The following is a 14,560-nucleotide window of genomic DNA, read 5'->3' as shown; positions in this document are numbered from 1 at the left end:
GTAGGGCTGGGCTGGGCTGGGCACGGGTAGGGCTGGGCTGGGCTGGGCTGGGCTGGGCCGGGCCGGCCGCGGCGGGGCGGTGCTGGCAGCACCCGCTGACCGGCACCCGCTGGCCGGCACCCGCTGACCCGCACCCGCCCTGCGGGGCGGCGGCGCGGCCCGGCCGGTTCCCGGTTCGCCCCCTGAGGCCAGCCGGGCGGTGCGGGGCAGGGGAAGGGAGGGGAGGACCGGGCTGCAGGGCTTCGGAGGTCGGGAACGTCCCCAGAATCGGAGGGCCGAGGCTTGGGCAGCCACAGTCCGGTGCGAGAGCAGCGGCCCCGCCACGGCTCCCGGCAGGGACCGGGGCAGGGAGCGGGGGGCGGTGGCGAGGCGTGGGTTGACCGCAGCCAGGCCGCCCGCTTTGCGCTCTGCAGGCGGCGGGGGGAAGGCTCCAGAAAGCCCGTGGGGGTCTCTGGGGTTTGCCCTCGTGCCTCGCACACGGGGCTGTGGTGCCCGGCCTCACGGCAGGCTCTGGGCGGCCCGCGCTCCTGCTGTCCTGGCCGCCTTCCATCCCGCCGGGTTCGTTGCGCAGAGGAGCCAGCAGCAGACTGGCCTAGGGGGTCACCTCCACGACATGGCGAAAGGGCAGCAGGGCACAGAGCAGTGCGCTTTGTGCTTCGCTGTCTGCTTGTTGAGACTTCCATAAAGCAGGCCCATTGAGGCTAACTTGTTAATGAGAATTACCGTCTGGCTTGCGTTGGCTGGCCAGTGCTCGTCGGAGGGTGATTGTTGGTCAGTGCCGGCAGAGAGGGGCATGGAATAACATGCAGTGAGATGTGCGTATTTTAGTCTATTGCTAATCTTTCGAGCCATCTCTGATTTTTTTTTTTTTTTTGGATCTGGAGCGTCTTTCTGCCTTTTCACAGTATTCCTCACGGTGGTTGGGAATGTATCTGTCTTTCTAGGCCCTTCAGTATTGTAAGAGAATGGTGTTCCTATCCCTTTGTAGCGTGGTCAGTATGTCATCTTCCTAGCCGGTGGAGAAACTTGCCTGTGTCTGGCTGCTCAGTACGGCTCGTCCTGTTTGTGGTTTCTGAGCTGCGGGTGCCAAGGGGACAGAGCTCCTCTGAGCGCCACGCTGTTCTTCCTCTCGTTGTAACGAGTCCCAGGGTGCTTGCTGATCTGCAGCTGGCACGGTATTGTACACCAGTCTCTTTTCGGGGGTTACTTTTTGATCTCACCGTTCAGAAGGCACCCGCCGTTGCGTGGTGTAAGCCCAGACTCAGTGCAGGGTTTTTGGCACAGCGGTTACAGCACAGGGTAAAACGCTGGACCTTCCCACACAGGGTTTGGGCCTTCACACCAATGCTGCTGGAGCTCCAAGGCGCTGAAAGGGGATGCCCTCTTGTAATAAAGAGGCACAAGACGAAAGATGGAGCTTGAGAGAGGATCTGGAAGGAATGACTGAGTTAAGATCCATTTCGTTCCTTTCAAGAGCTCATGAACTTCTTTTCTCTTCTGAAGGAAAGTTTTGAGGTTAGGGAGAAAAAGAATGTATTTCAAATATTTTGACTGTAAAATTGTGCTAGCGTAGCTCTGTACGTTGTCTGCTCAGTTTAGAAGTCAGAATAAACTGGCCAGTTCCTAGTTTTTCAAAACTAGCTTTCCATTTGTCGCCTACTGTCTGCCATAAACAAGTGTTGTAAGGAATAAACAGGTAACAAGGAGGTAGGAAAACGCTTAAGTTGCAGGAGCTCATTTGTTAAAAGCAGATTAATGCAGAATTACACAGTCCAGAACTCCCCACGATAACGCCGCGGTGCCTGATCGTTGTGGTGGCTTCGCTGGTGTAGGTGTGAGCGCCCTAACTGCGCCGGGCCGCTGCACGCTGTGGGTCGCCTCCTCCAGCAGGCTGTGCAGGGCTCGCTGCTGCGGTGCGGGGAAGTAACGCGGGCGGGTTTAGTCTGGGGTCTGACTTCCCGTGGAGCTGACTGTGCTCCGCTCCTGTGAACATTGGTCTGAACTTGTTAGGCTTTGTTTCTGTAAGGGTTGTGCGTGTTGGGTTCATAAAGGCTCAGCTGCAAATGTGTAGGTAGATTTTAAGCATTCCATGGGAAACAATTAAAATACTTTCCAAAATAAATTAATACAATTTGGGCCTGGGTGTTCGTTTGGCTATTTAAACTTCAAAGCCATTTAAAGTCTTGATTGGGCTCGCTTGGGGTCCTGCTTGACATTTGGAAAGGAAGCTCGAGATCCCTGCAGGAGCGCGGCGGATCCAGCGCAGATCGCTCAGTGACAGCAGCGTGCTGTGCTCCTGTGCTTGTCATTAGGAAGGGGCTCGCGAGTCGAGCCAAGTGAAAGCATGCTCAACCCTCCTGCCTTCAGCGCTGTACAGCTTAGCTGTGCTGGGGTTCTTGCTGCTTTGTCTAGGAAATATTGCCCTTTGCCAGGACAGCTGTGCTCGTGGAAAACAACCCTGAGCCATTAGTGGGGCTAGCGTGAGACGTAATGAGAACTCCTGTGAACATTCAGCTAACTTTTATTGTTGATTTGTCTGTACCTCTGCGTGTTGTGTTCACGGGTGGCATGTCTGTTAATTCAATTTGTAGATGGTGTTTGGTCATGCAGCTGTCCTGTGTTCCGTGTTTAAAATTTCTGAACTACGGCTGGAGGCAGGGAGAAATCTGAGCCAGACAAAACCAAATCACTGCTGTGTTTGTGTTGTCAGTCCATCCCCAGCTTGCTCGTACAGTAAGGTAGCTACAGCAGCACCGCACACGGTTCTCAGTTATTTTCAGCATAGCTATATCTAGACAGATTTTTTCAGAGGAGGAAGAATTTAAAGATAAGGGAGCTGGGGTCATCTGTGGAAATGGCTCTAATAGTAACATATATCTCCATCCGTTTGCCATTTACCTTTTATTTATTTGCTTATAATCCCTTTGATCACTTTCATCTCTGCCTTCATCTGTGTTTTCAAGGCTGTCTTGGGGATAGTGTGGGTGGAGGAGTGCTCCAGCACTTCTTGTTGATTTCATTTAAAATTTAGATGAGGCTTGCTAACTTCATAAACCCTAGAGAGCTTAGATTTCTTTAAATACAGTGCTGTCTTCTGTGTTACTCACAAACTTTGAGAAAATACTGAAAAGCAAAACGCATTGCAAAGCACAAGCGAATAAACTCAACGGAAGTTTCTGGGTCATTATTTTTGGGGAGAAGGTGCCCCAAACCAGTAATCAAATCTAATAAAGTTACTACATTTTTCTTTCTTCCCCTCATTTTTTATTTTGTTTGTTTGCTCGGTTGCATTTCAGCTGTTCTTTGTTTTCATGGGTCATTTCATAGTCATCTTGGGGACGGTTTTTACATCTCGTCTGCTGGAGGTGGTCTGCAGACGGCAGGCTGGGCTTGATGAAAGTACCGTGGGTGGCAGGTGGCTGATTTGCTGAGGGAGTTTTCTGCCTTCTCTTCGGGGAGAGACCAAGGAAGAACCAAAGCAAGCTCTCCGGCCTGTGCAGCTCAGACCCGTGCTCGCTGAGGGGTCCCCCGAGGCCCCGTGGGGCAGGATGCGTTCGGGCACTGCGCTTGGCCCGGTGCTGCTGGCTGCCCCGGCACCAAGACCCTCGTGCCAGCCACATGCAGCCACGACAGTGCCTCTGGGTAAGCCACAGATGATTCACTTCCAAGGAGGTTGAGCCTTGTTTTCTGCTACCCTTTCTGTGGGCAGCAACCCTCCTTCAGCAAAACGGTTGCTGTCCTTATCAAGTTATGGCCTTGAAGTCTGTAGTTAGGAGAACACTTAATGGGAACCGGGGAATCGGAGAAGCACTGCATTTCCCTTCGCTGGCATCCTGTACGTACAAAACATTTGAAGGGTTATTCAGGTGTGATGGACTAGCATACAGATAACACTTCTTTGTAAAAACATGCTTCTCAGAATGATGTGACTTCCTAAATTGTCATTTCATTTTTTTTATCCTTAAAACACTTTGCAGGATGAACTTACTGCAGTGAATGTAAAGCAGGGCTTCAGTAATCAGCCTGCCTTCTCTGGAGATGAGCATGGGTCTGCTAGAAATATCGTCATTAATGCCTCAAAGGTAAGGCCTGGCTTTGTACCTGGAGTATGTTTATTTAGCTTGCTACCAAGCTGGTAATGGTTATATTTGGTTCTCGACTTCTTTGCTTTCTAGTTGGAAGTCTTCATGTTAAAGTTAATTACAGAACTAATACAGGAACATGGAGCTGTGGTCCTGCTACCTGGTGTTACTAGTCTTCAGAGGAAGACACGCGCACTGAGAACAACACATAGCTATTGCACTTCATTGTAGAAAATGTGTTAATTTTTGCTCCTGTTCTTTTATTTGCTTCACTTACAAAGCCGTTAGTGACTCTTTCCCTGGAAGTCCCTAGTGTTTACAAACCATTCCCTTGCTTTGGTCTTGTATGTGTTTCATCAGACTGTTTTCTATTATAAACTCAGACTGTTTAGTGAAACTTAGCCTAGCTCTCCTATGTTTTTTTTTGAGAGTTGAAGATATTTGAGATACAAAAGAGCAATGAAAATCACTAAAATATTAGCTATTATCTTCCGAATTGAAAGTTATAACTCTAGGAAAAAAAAAAAAAAAAAAGAGTAAGCTATCCAGATTTGTATACTCTCTTTTTTGTTCTGTTGGGAAAACACAAAGAAACAATTTTGAATGAGAAATTTATCAAGAAGCTTAAAAAAATGTTTTCCAACAAAGAGACTTGTAAAATATATGATGTTTTATGGCTTATTGGAACATTTGGATTTACTTATTACAGTGATGCTCTTTTATTTTAGCAGAGCATAAATCTGAAATGAGAAGAAGTGATACAAGTAAATGACAAGGCTGTTATTGTTGAAATGTTAAAGGTTTTTCTGTTACATTCTTTGTTTGCTAGAATTGCCACCTGCAGGTACTTTCTGTCTCACATTTTAATTAGTCTTGTTTTGACTATTGAACATAACTGAAAAGTAAAACAAATTCACAAGGAATTGCTTATAGTTGTTTGGAAGATGTGAGTATAGAATTACCAAAATAAGTTCAGTATCTCATTAAAAACTTTTCATAGGTTTTAAAATTACCCAACTATGAAAGTATTTATTTGAAAATCAAACACCTGATTCTTATTGACAGATCTAAAAATTAATTAAAATTTAATTTGTATTATAGTAATTTTGGTATGTAAATAACCTCACACAGTAACTAAAACCTCTTTGGGGCTTTTTTTTTTCTTTCCCCCTGCTGTTTTGGTATTGAAAGTGCTGTGTAAGGAAGTCTTACAACGTTTTCCATTCTGAAGGTAATGAGTGGAAGTGGAGGCATTTTGAATAGAAGTCAAAGACTTATTAGCTTATCCAAATCTTTGAAGTTTTGCCTGCGGTAACTGACAATGCACCGGCAATTAATACAGTTCTTGTGGCAGTGTAGTTTGTTCTTATTAGAAGCGAACAACAGGTATATATACTTTGTGGTGTGATAAAATGCTGACACTTCTCGAATATGCTGTCTCAGGTCCTAAATCTGAGATACTCAGCTCTTGGAGTGATGTGCCTCTGGTGATTTACGGTGAAGTCATTGTAAGTGGTGGCTGCATGTCTGTTTTTGAGGCCTGGTTTTTGGCTTGGTTTTGCTGGCCTGCAGCTTTTATAACAATATTGCAAAAGAGTTGCACAGTTGCTTTAATATCACGAATCTATCTGCTAGCTGCAGGGCTTTAAAGTGTAATCTTATTAGATTGATAGCCTGGACTAGAGTGATGACTGCATCTATTCAGATAGCGACTCTATGTGCATTAATGTCCAATAGATGCTTGCTAACTGGGTTGTCATGTGTGTTATTTTTTTCCTTTTTTCCCCTCCCTTTTTTCCCCACCAGATTGGCGCCTACTTTAGCAGCATATTAGCAGAAAAGCTAAAACTTAACACGTTCCAGGACACAGGAAAGAAGAAACCACAAGTAAATGCCAAAGATAACTACTGGCTGGTTACTGCTCGGTCTCAGAGTGCAATTCACAACTGGTTTACAGATTTAGCAGGAAGTAAACCACTGACTATTTTAGCAAAAAAGGTATTAAAATACTCCTTCCCCTATTTCTTGGATATTGGGTTGTACTGAATTGGTCTGTAAGGATAAGGCAGTATTCATAAAATAAGTTAAAAGGTTAGAGCTTAAGCTGTATCTGTTTTTAAAAAATGTTTTATTATTTTGTGTTTTATTTGACACTAGAAGTAGTTTCTTGAAAATCAGAAGTGGGATGAAAGGCACATGGATACAAATTGGCAACTCTATGTAAAAGAAATGTGGCCATGGGGGATTACCTTTTTTACTGAGATTAGGGTAATGGGTAATTTATGAGAGTTCCTATGAAATAATGAGATTTTGCCACTGACGTCAAAAGAAGTAGCAGTAAGATCTTAAATTCTATTTCCTGCTTTTGCATTCTGCAATTTCTCAACAAAGAGGAGGAGAGGCAAGCATACCACCAACTCTAAGTTTCCCTATAACTTTATTAGAGGTTAAATTTCTGAATAAAAGCACCAGAGAGATTTCTTTTGTTATTTATACTTAAAAAAAAAAATAATAAAAAGGGGCTTATGGACATACATAAGCGTGTTAGGAGCCCTTTAAACTAATTGGGTAGACTACACCTTAGAATGACTACAAAATAATGTTACCAAAAATCATCTGTGTTTGGATTGCTGTGCTTTTCTGCATTGATGCACTTCTGTTCTCCAGGCACTCTCTTAGAAAGACTGAATACTTGAAGGAATAATTAGTATTTTTGTAGGGGGACAGCAAGCGTAGTATTTGTGCCTCTACTCCCTTCTGTCTCCACTGGGTGCAAAATGTCTTTTACTCATAAATGTTGCTTTAAAAATACATTTAAAAGTTATGCTACCTTTATGCAGAAGGGCTTAAGAATTGCTGTGACAGAATCGAGTGGCTCTTCACCGGAAAGTTTTGTGGGAGCAGACCTGTTCTGTGCTTGGCACAGACGCGTGTCGCAGACGGCCACCTTGTTTCCCTGGTGTACTCCATTATTATGGGCTCTGAGCCAGGGCACCCAGGATACTGACAGCATCTGTGTAACTGTACCCATAACCAAAATCTCAGTACGTGCTTATTTTCCAGAAGTTCCGAGGATCAGCTTGCAGGACTCTTTCTGCACGTTGTATGTCTTTGGCTGTATTGGCAGGTTTGTTAGTGGCCCTGTAGGCATCTCAGAGATGGGGAAGGATGCTCCTGGTGTAACCTGAGGAAAGTGTGGGGCAGTACCTTTCTTTTGTCATGCCTCTTTGTATGTGCCTAAACAAGAGGCTTTGTCAGCTTAGTGGTTTCCCAGGTTGCTGAAGAGGTCTGCCACTGTCCAGCTAGTTAGGGGTTGAGGAGAGGAGGCCTGGGCTAACCTGCAGGTGCTAGCTGCTGTTTGGATTGTGCGCTATAACTTGCTTCCTGTTTTATTTCAGGTTCCAATTCTCAGTAAAAAAGAAGATGTTTTTGCTTACTTAGCAAAATATTCTGTGCCACTGCTGCGAGCAGCATGGCTGATCAAAATGACATGTGCCTACTATGCTGCTATTTCTGAAGCTAAAATCAAGAAACGCCAGGCCACTGATCCAAATATTGGTAAATAAACAACTTTAATGTCTAAATGAATAGTAATAGCTGAAAGGACCTGCTATTCCTCTTTATGGCTTTTGTGTTACTGAATGTCCGGAGATGAATCCATGTAGTGGGAAGGGGAATAAAAAGTCTTTTTAATTGGTTTTGCTTAGACGTGTGTCAAAGAGTACAAAAAGCCATGCAGCATAAATACAGCCCTGTTGGCTTGTTCTCCTCCCAGCTGGTTTCTCCTTAAATCTCCACGCACACTATCTGAGGAGCCGACTGCGCTGTGTCTTAACCACTGATGGCAGTCTCTGTGGGGTTGCCAGGAGTGGCAAAGGCTGTGCTAAGATAAACGTTACCAAGGAGCAAACTGAGCTGCTGATTTGGAAAGTCTGGAACAAAATGTGAATTTGCAAGTATATGTGTTAAAACATAGGTGGTAATGTATTTATTTTAAGTATTAATGTTAAATGACACTGTCTGGCACCAAGCCAGTAGACCAAACAGTGAGCACCTTTTAGAGATCAAAGGTATGGTAACTATTAGCAAAGTTGAAGTTCTACTCTCAGTTTGTATGCAATAGCTACAGCTCTTCCACAGTGTGCTATGAACTTTTTCCTTCTTTGTCCTTAAAGCATCTGTGATCAGATGCTGCTTAGCAGCATCTCCATACCACTGTGAGAAATTCCTACATCTTTCTACCTTTACCAACTCGTTTTGTTGTTTCTTTCACTTTGTTTCTTCTTGTTGTTTGTTTTTATTTTTAGGCTTGAAGCATTCATTTTTCACTTTGAATTTCTAATTAAAGCCCAAAAAGCATTTCCTAGCAAACATCTTGCCTTTATTTTTTCATTATAGTTACAGATGTGGGGTCCTTGTGGCATGGCCTTCTGAAGTACTTGCTGAATATGACATATTTATTCCTTGCTCAGTTATATGGAGGTGGCTGCAGTACTGACAGGCTTCCCTATGAGCATCTTTTGGCTTGCCTTGTCTGGTGTTTGCTTCTGACCTTGCCCTGCTTTGGGACAGGGGGGAGTCAGAGAGCCTCGTGAATTCAGTCTGGTGCGTGCCTGTAGCTGGGCAGTCCTATGTGGCGCAGTGGACAGGGAGGCTGATACCTGCTGGTTCTGTTTCCCTCTCTCTCAAGGACTTGGTCTGGAGGATCTTTGTGCAGGCCTGTAGCATGCTTCTGGCATGGCCTGTGAGCTGCTGTCCTTTAGGAATAGTCCTGGCTGGCTTGGGTGTATTGGCCTGCAGTTCAGCAAATGGCATCAGGCATGCCCTAAACTGTCCTCTTGCCTTTGTTTTATTCCCTTCGGTTCTCTTTAACCTCCTAGGCTGTCTTCCTGTTCTGTTGATTCGCATAAGCATAGGGGGTAGACCCTAGCAGAAAACAGGCAGTGAGAGCAGGTTGATTGCTGTCCTAATCTGTCCTGAGTAGTGCTGCTAAGGGTGAGAGAGCACCTCTGACTGTTCTGGGGGACAGAAATGGTGCTGCTGGGTAGGAAGACCAGTGATACTGCTTTGCTTTGGTTGCATGCTCATTAATGGTGCAGTTAAAACATCACTCTCTTTCCTGGCTGTCTTGGAGTGGCGGAGAAAGCAAAGCAAGAAGGTAAGGAAAGCTAGGTTTGTCCGCTCCGTTGCGGTAGGTTCTAGGTCATCTGGTTTGCTCTGCTCTGAGCTGTAGCCCTTTGCTTCCTGGGAAGGTGAGAGGTGGTGGTGGAGGGGCGCACAGGTACTCCTGCTCAGGCTCTGCTTTTGGCTGGCCTGACGGTGCCATCTGCTTCACAATGAGAACGGAGAGCCAGTGAGAGTTCTGGTGGGCTGAGGGGCCTGTGACTTTTATCAGTGAGTATTCTGAGGCAGATCTCCACTGTAACTGTGCCGAAAGTGGTACTGAATATTATGTTGTCTGTCCAAATTCTCTGTTAGGTTATTTGGAATTTCTGGGGAAGTAATTTGATGTGTGTTACTATGTAGTCTTTGACATTCCCCAAAATGTTCTAGCTCTGTCCCCTAGGTAACAGAAAGGTGGTTGTGTTGTTTCTAACTCAGCAGCACAGAGATTTTGGTAATTGCTTTGGGAAAATTATTCTTTCATACCATGACATGAAACCAAGTGTGATATCGTGGATTTGGAATTGTTTTTCTAAAAGTGAGTGAATGTTTGAGGTAAACCTAGTTAAATAGCTACATGAAAACACTAAAGCCCACTAGCTCCATACAGAAATTTCAGATTTGGTTAGAAAAGCATTCAACGTGTATTCTATGGCAGAATATTCAGTTAACAGAACTGCCAGTTATAAATTCAAAGGGGAAAAAAACACAAAAGGAAGGCACTAGCTGAAATCTGAGGTGGGTAGTAAACAGTAAAAATAGTTGTTTGAGCCCTAGTTCCTGTAACTCTGACAGTAAACAGGCTTAGGTTGTCAAAGCAATTGCATTACGCATTCATGAAAGTGTGCTCGTCCAAAATATGCTGCATGCTGATTACATGCAACTGTCAGATGTTTGTGAGATAGTAACAACTATCCTTGGCTGTCCCAGTTACACTGTTCAGAGTGTGCCTTCTTTACAATTCCTATTTTCCCAACGCTTTCTGTGTAGGATCAAGCAATTTACTTTTGTTTAATAATTTCTCGCAATTATACTAAGTATACAATCACTGCTGGAGCACAGAGAAAAGCTGATGGTTCTGGGAAGGTTTGTGCATTTGCTGAGCAGTACCTACTATCTTAGGTATCACAAAGAAAATCGAATCAGTCCTCATTGCAAACCTCTGCACACTGCAGGTCAGTCTGACCTGAGGAGCTGCCTCTGAACTTCTGCATTCTCATCAGAGGAAAAATCCGGAGGAGTAGTCTGTTTCAGTGACTGCAGAAAGAACAATCTTATATTCCATTGCTCGTGCAAAGTCCTGTTTAGTGTTCTGGTGGCTGTACTGGGAGGGGGAGGGAAGAGGGGAGTAAACCTCCATATGGAAGGCAGTAATGAAGTATATTTATTTGATCTGTTTCAAAGCTGTTTAGTGGTTGAATGCTGAACTCTGATGAAAGAGACAGGTGATTCCCTAAAGGCATAGCTCATATCTGCGCTTTTTACGTCACGCTAAGCTAGCAGGCTGCTTGCACGCCTGACAGGATATATATGTGCTCTGGGAACAGCGCAAAGGAGAGGCACATAAAAAGCCCATTAATTCACACTGGGTGCTGCATTATGCAACCATGTGTTAATGCTTTGGAGAAATATTTTTCAACATGATTTTTTTTCAATTTTCACTGTGAAAGAAACCTTTTATCATCTGAAGTGTTCTAATTGTGAACTTATTCTGTAGAATGGACTCAAATTATAACCAGATACCTTCGGGAGCAGCTGGCAAAGGTTGCAGAGTTCTATCATGTGACATCCAGCCAAGGCAACGGCACTGTGGTGATGCCTCAAGAGATGGAACAGGCCTTGAAGCAGTGGGAATATAATGAAAAATTGTCATTTTACATGTTTCAGGTAATACTTTAAGAAGTGAATGGATTTTTTTTTAGGTTGCCATTCTTGGAAAGTTGAATTTGAGATATTACTGGTAGTTTGTGTCATAACACTTGCATAAATTTTAAATGCTAATTCGTTTTAGAGATCTGCTAGCTGAAGAAACTTTGATTTGCTTATTGTCCTTGATTGTGATTGCAGCAATGTACTCAATTATTCTCTCTCTTCCTATATTATCCCATCTTTTAAGGGTGTGTAATGACTGTGAGTCAGGCTGCGGTCGCTCTGGAGCATGAAGCCTTGGGTGTTTGAGTGGTGACCTGGCTGTTCAGTTCCATGTTGTTCTAGCCCATGCCCACCTTTGCAGTCTGCATGGGCCAGGGAGCTGGGACGCCTGGGGTCCCCCGTCACACAGCCTGCAGCTGAAGACATGTTGTGGCTTAGTGTAAGCAGAAGTCCTGCTAGACACTGACTCAAGGTCATCTGAGCTTGAGCAGTGATGGTGGTAGAAGCCTCCAAGGAAGAATGCTGCTTTGTTCCTGGAATAGAAATAACTCTGAATCGTGGTCACGGCCCCTTATCCATGCGGATGCTGTGATGGTGGTTGGTCTTGCATGTAAAGTGATGTATGAGTGTCCTGGTAGCTGCCATGGGTAATGAGAGTTAAACCACAAATGAAATTAAACTTGTAATTTCACGCCTTCTTGTTTAGTGCTCCCAGTTAACGAGTGATGTGTTTATTTAAAATCTTTTAAGGAAGGAATGCTTGAGAGACATGAGTATTTGACATGGATACTGGATGTTTTGGAAAAAATCAGACCTACTGATGATGATCTTCTTAAGCTGTTGTTGCCGCTAATGTTGCAGGTATATGCATGGTTTAAAGCCATGTGATTTATAGAATCAATGTAAGCATAACTCGTACGTGTTAAACAATTGTAATATTTGTGGTGTTAAAATCTGTGTAAGCATTTTTACATAAGACATTTGGGGAAATACATTGCATGGTGCATGCTTGGCATGTATAAACACCTTTAAACTTTATAATCCTTCTTATCTTGAATTGATAGGAGGTTTCTTTTTCTGTAGCTGGTCCTGCAGGACAGAAGAATTTTAGACTGAACTACAGATTTGCATTTAGGATAGTCCTTTGTAATCCCTTTTAGTTTATGCATGTTATGTGTTAGATTGTTAATGAGAAATGAATTTATGGAGTAGTAAACTTTTTTTTTTTTTTTAATTTTAGTATTCAGAAGAGTTTGTTCAATCAGCTTACCTATCCCGTCGCCTTGCTTACTTTTGTGCCAGACGCCTGTCTTTACTGTTAAGCGATGGTCCTAATCTTGTAGCTGCACATTCTCCTCATATGATAATTGGACCAAGTAACCCTCCTTTGGCAGCCCCAAGTCCGACCGCGCCTGGTCCTGCGGTGAGCCCAGTACAGCTAGCCTGCTCAGATTTCCTCTCCTGCCCACAACATCGTCCACTGGTGTATGGACTTAGTTGTATGCTGCAGGTAGGCCACTGCTTCGTTGCTCCTTGTTTGTAAGGCTGTAACCATTCAGTTTATTGGAGAACAGTGTGCTTCTGGGTTTGACAAGGTGCAGTAACTGTGGTCTGGAATGCAGCTGCATCAGGTAACATGAGAGGAGTGAGTGCATCTGGAGGGAGCCGGAGGGTGGATTCTAAACACTGTGAGGAGTGGTGGCGGAACTGCCTGGAGAGACCCGTGCTGTCTGTGTGCGTCTGCGCCTCTGCCGCGAGAGGGAGCGGCTCTGCTGGCAGGAGCGGCCAAGCCTCCGCTCTGCGGTGGAGCTTCTGGTTGCAGTAAAGCTCTGTGCAGCTTCTTTTCATCACCAGTGATCCTGCTCATTTATGCCAGACCCAGTCTCTCTTTGCTGAGAGCAGCTGGACAGAAGACAGCACCATCCTGACTCCTGCAAGCTCTAACCTTTGAGGATTTCCTTGCTTCCTCCAGCTTGTTGTGGGTGCTTGGTGCCTGTGCAGACTGTTCTGGTTTTGGCAGGGTTACAGTTTGTTACCTTACCAACTTTTGCAGTTTTTAGGACAGTGGGACAGAAGAAACTTCTTTTGTGCTTATTGGTCAGTGATGGTAGGATTGTCAGGAGGAGTTTTTTCCTAAACAAGGGTTTGTGTGATGCTCTGCCGCTGCTGTTAGCCTTCCTGAGTGCTACTTGGGGAGACTTCCTCAAACCCTCCTGCTGTTGCCTGCTCAGTGTCTGCCTCTGGGGGTTGTACAGAGCTCTCCTGGTTGTGGTACCAGGAGTGTGCTGACGACTGTGGCATCACAAGGTCGCAGCATGGGTGAGGTTGACAGGGACCCCTGAGATCATGTAGCCCACCCCCTTGCTTAGGCACAGCGAGTAAGAGCAGCCCGTCCAGGACCATGTCCAGTCAGGTTCTGAATACCTCCACCACTTCTCTGAGCATCTGCTTCCAGTGTTTAGCTGCTGCCACAGGTTTTTTTTTTTTTTTTTTTTTTTTTTTTTTTTTTTTTTAAAGTGTTTTCCCAGGGCTGCTGCTTTCTCACAGCCATAGCACCACCTGGAGGTTAGAGCCTGGAGGCTGAGCTGCATGCAGGAAAGGCTCAGCCAATGATATCTGAAAAAAGCAGGTGGGGAGCAGAGCTTCTGTGACCCCACCACAGGTGTATGAGTGCAGGAAGTTAGATCCTGCCTGACTCTACGCATGCTGTAACTTCTTATCCTATTGAACATAGATCTGTCATAGGAGCATCAGCATTTGTCTCCATCATGGGCTGCCGGGTGTATATTTGTGTATTCTTTTGGCAGCTTTACAACTTTTCTCTACTAACAACACAGTGGGTAATCATTCTTCTCTTCCTGTACTATTTGTTTTATTTTTTTTCGTTTGTGCGTGTGCTCTTTGTTTTTTTTTTCACCCCTTTTTCTTGTGCTACCAAGTGGGTCCAGAGGACAGCTCTGTTTCAGATAAGCTCTCTGGTTCTTCAAAGGAGCATTTCTCTAAGCAATCTTTTTGCTAAATTACTGCTTTGTAATCCAGATTTGGACTGGGTGAACTTCCCAACAAGTAATACAGCAGTTTCAAAAATAATAATCCATAAGATGAACCAACTGCCATCACTTTAGATGATATTTAAAATCTGACCCCAAAACACCAAAGTTTTCTGTTTTTGCTCTGTACATTACTAGATGCTGAAGAGTAATAGGTATCTATTATAGGGTGGGTGCCTGAAGACTGGAGGATAGCCAATGTCACTCTGGTCTTCAAGAAGGGCAAGAAGGAGGATCTGGGAAACAACAGGCCAGTCAGTCTTACCTCTGTCCCTGGAAAGGTGTTGGAGCAGCTTGTTCTGGATGCCATCTCCACGCAACTGGAAGAGAAGAAGGTTATGAGGAGTAGTCAGCATGGATTCACCAAGGGAAAGTCGTGCTCGACCAGCCTCG

The 14,560-nt window shown here is 44.7% G+C and overlaps 1 protein-coding gene across 1 annotated transcript in view; it reads left to right on the top strand.

The window, feature by feature from the left end:
* The first annotated feature begins 243 nt into the window (after positions 1-243).
* Positions 244-14,560, top strand: part of MED12L (mediator complex subunit 12L) — a 133,455-nt gene continuing 119,138 nt past the window's right edge. Inside the window, exons 1-7 of the mRNA XM_035335224.1 lie at positions 244-300; positions 3,978-4,082; positions 5,889-6,080; positions 7,481-7,640; positions 10,963-11,132; positions 11,868-11,978; positions 12,358-12,627. Of these exons, the coding sequence (XP_035191115.1) occupies positions 7,568-7,640; positions 10,963-11,132; positions 11,868-11,978; positions 12,358-12,627 (624 nt within the window). The 5' untranslated portion in view covers positions 244-300; positions 3,978-4,082; positions 5,889-6,080; positions 7,481-7,567. The remainder of the gene's footprint in view (positions 301-3,977; positions 4,083-5,888; positions 6,081-7,480; positions 7,641-10,962; positions 11,133-11,867; positions 11,979-12,357; positions 12,628-14,560) is intronic.

The sequence above is a fragment of the Oxyura jamaicensis genome, chromosome 9 (genome assembly GCF_011077185.1).
Source record: "Oxyura jamaicensis isolate SHBP4307 breed ruddy duck chromosome 9, BPBGC_Ojam_1.0, whole genome shotgun sequence".
Lineage (NCBI taxonomy): Eukaryota > Metazoa > Chordata > Aves > Anseriformes > Anatidae > Oxyura > Oxyura jamaicensis.
Note: the sequence above shows the minus strand (reverse complement) of the source record. Positions and strands in the feature narration are given on the sequence as shown.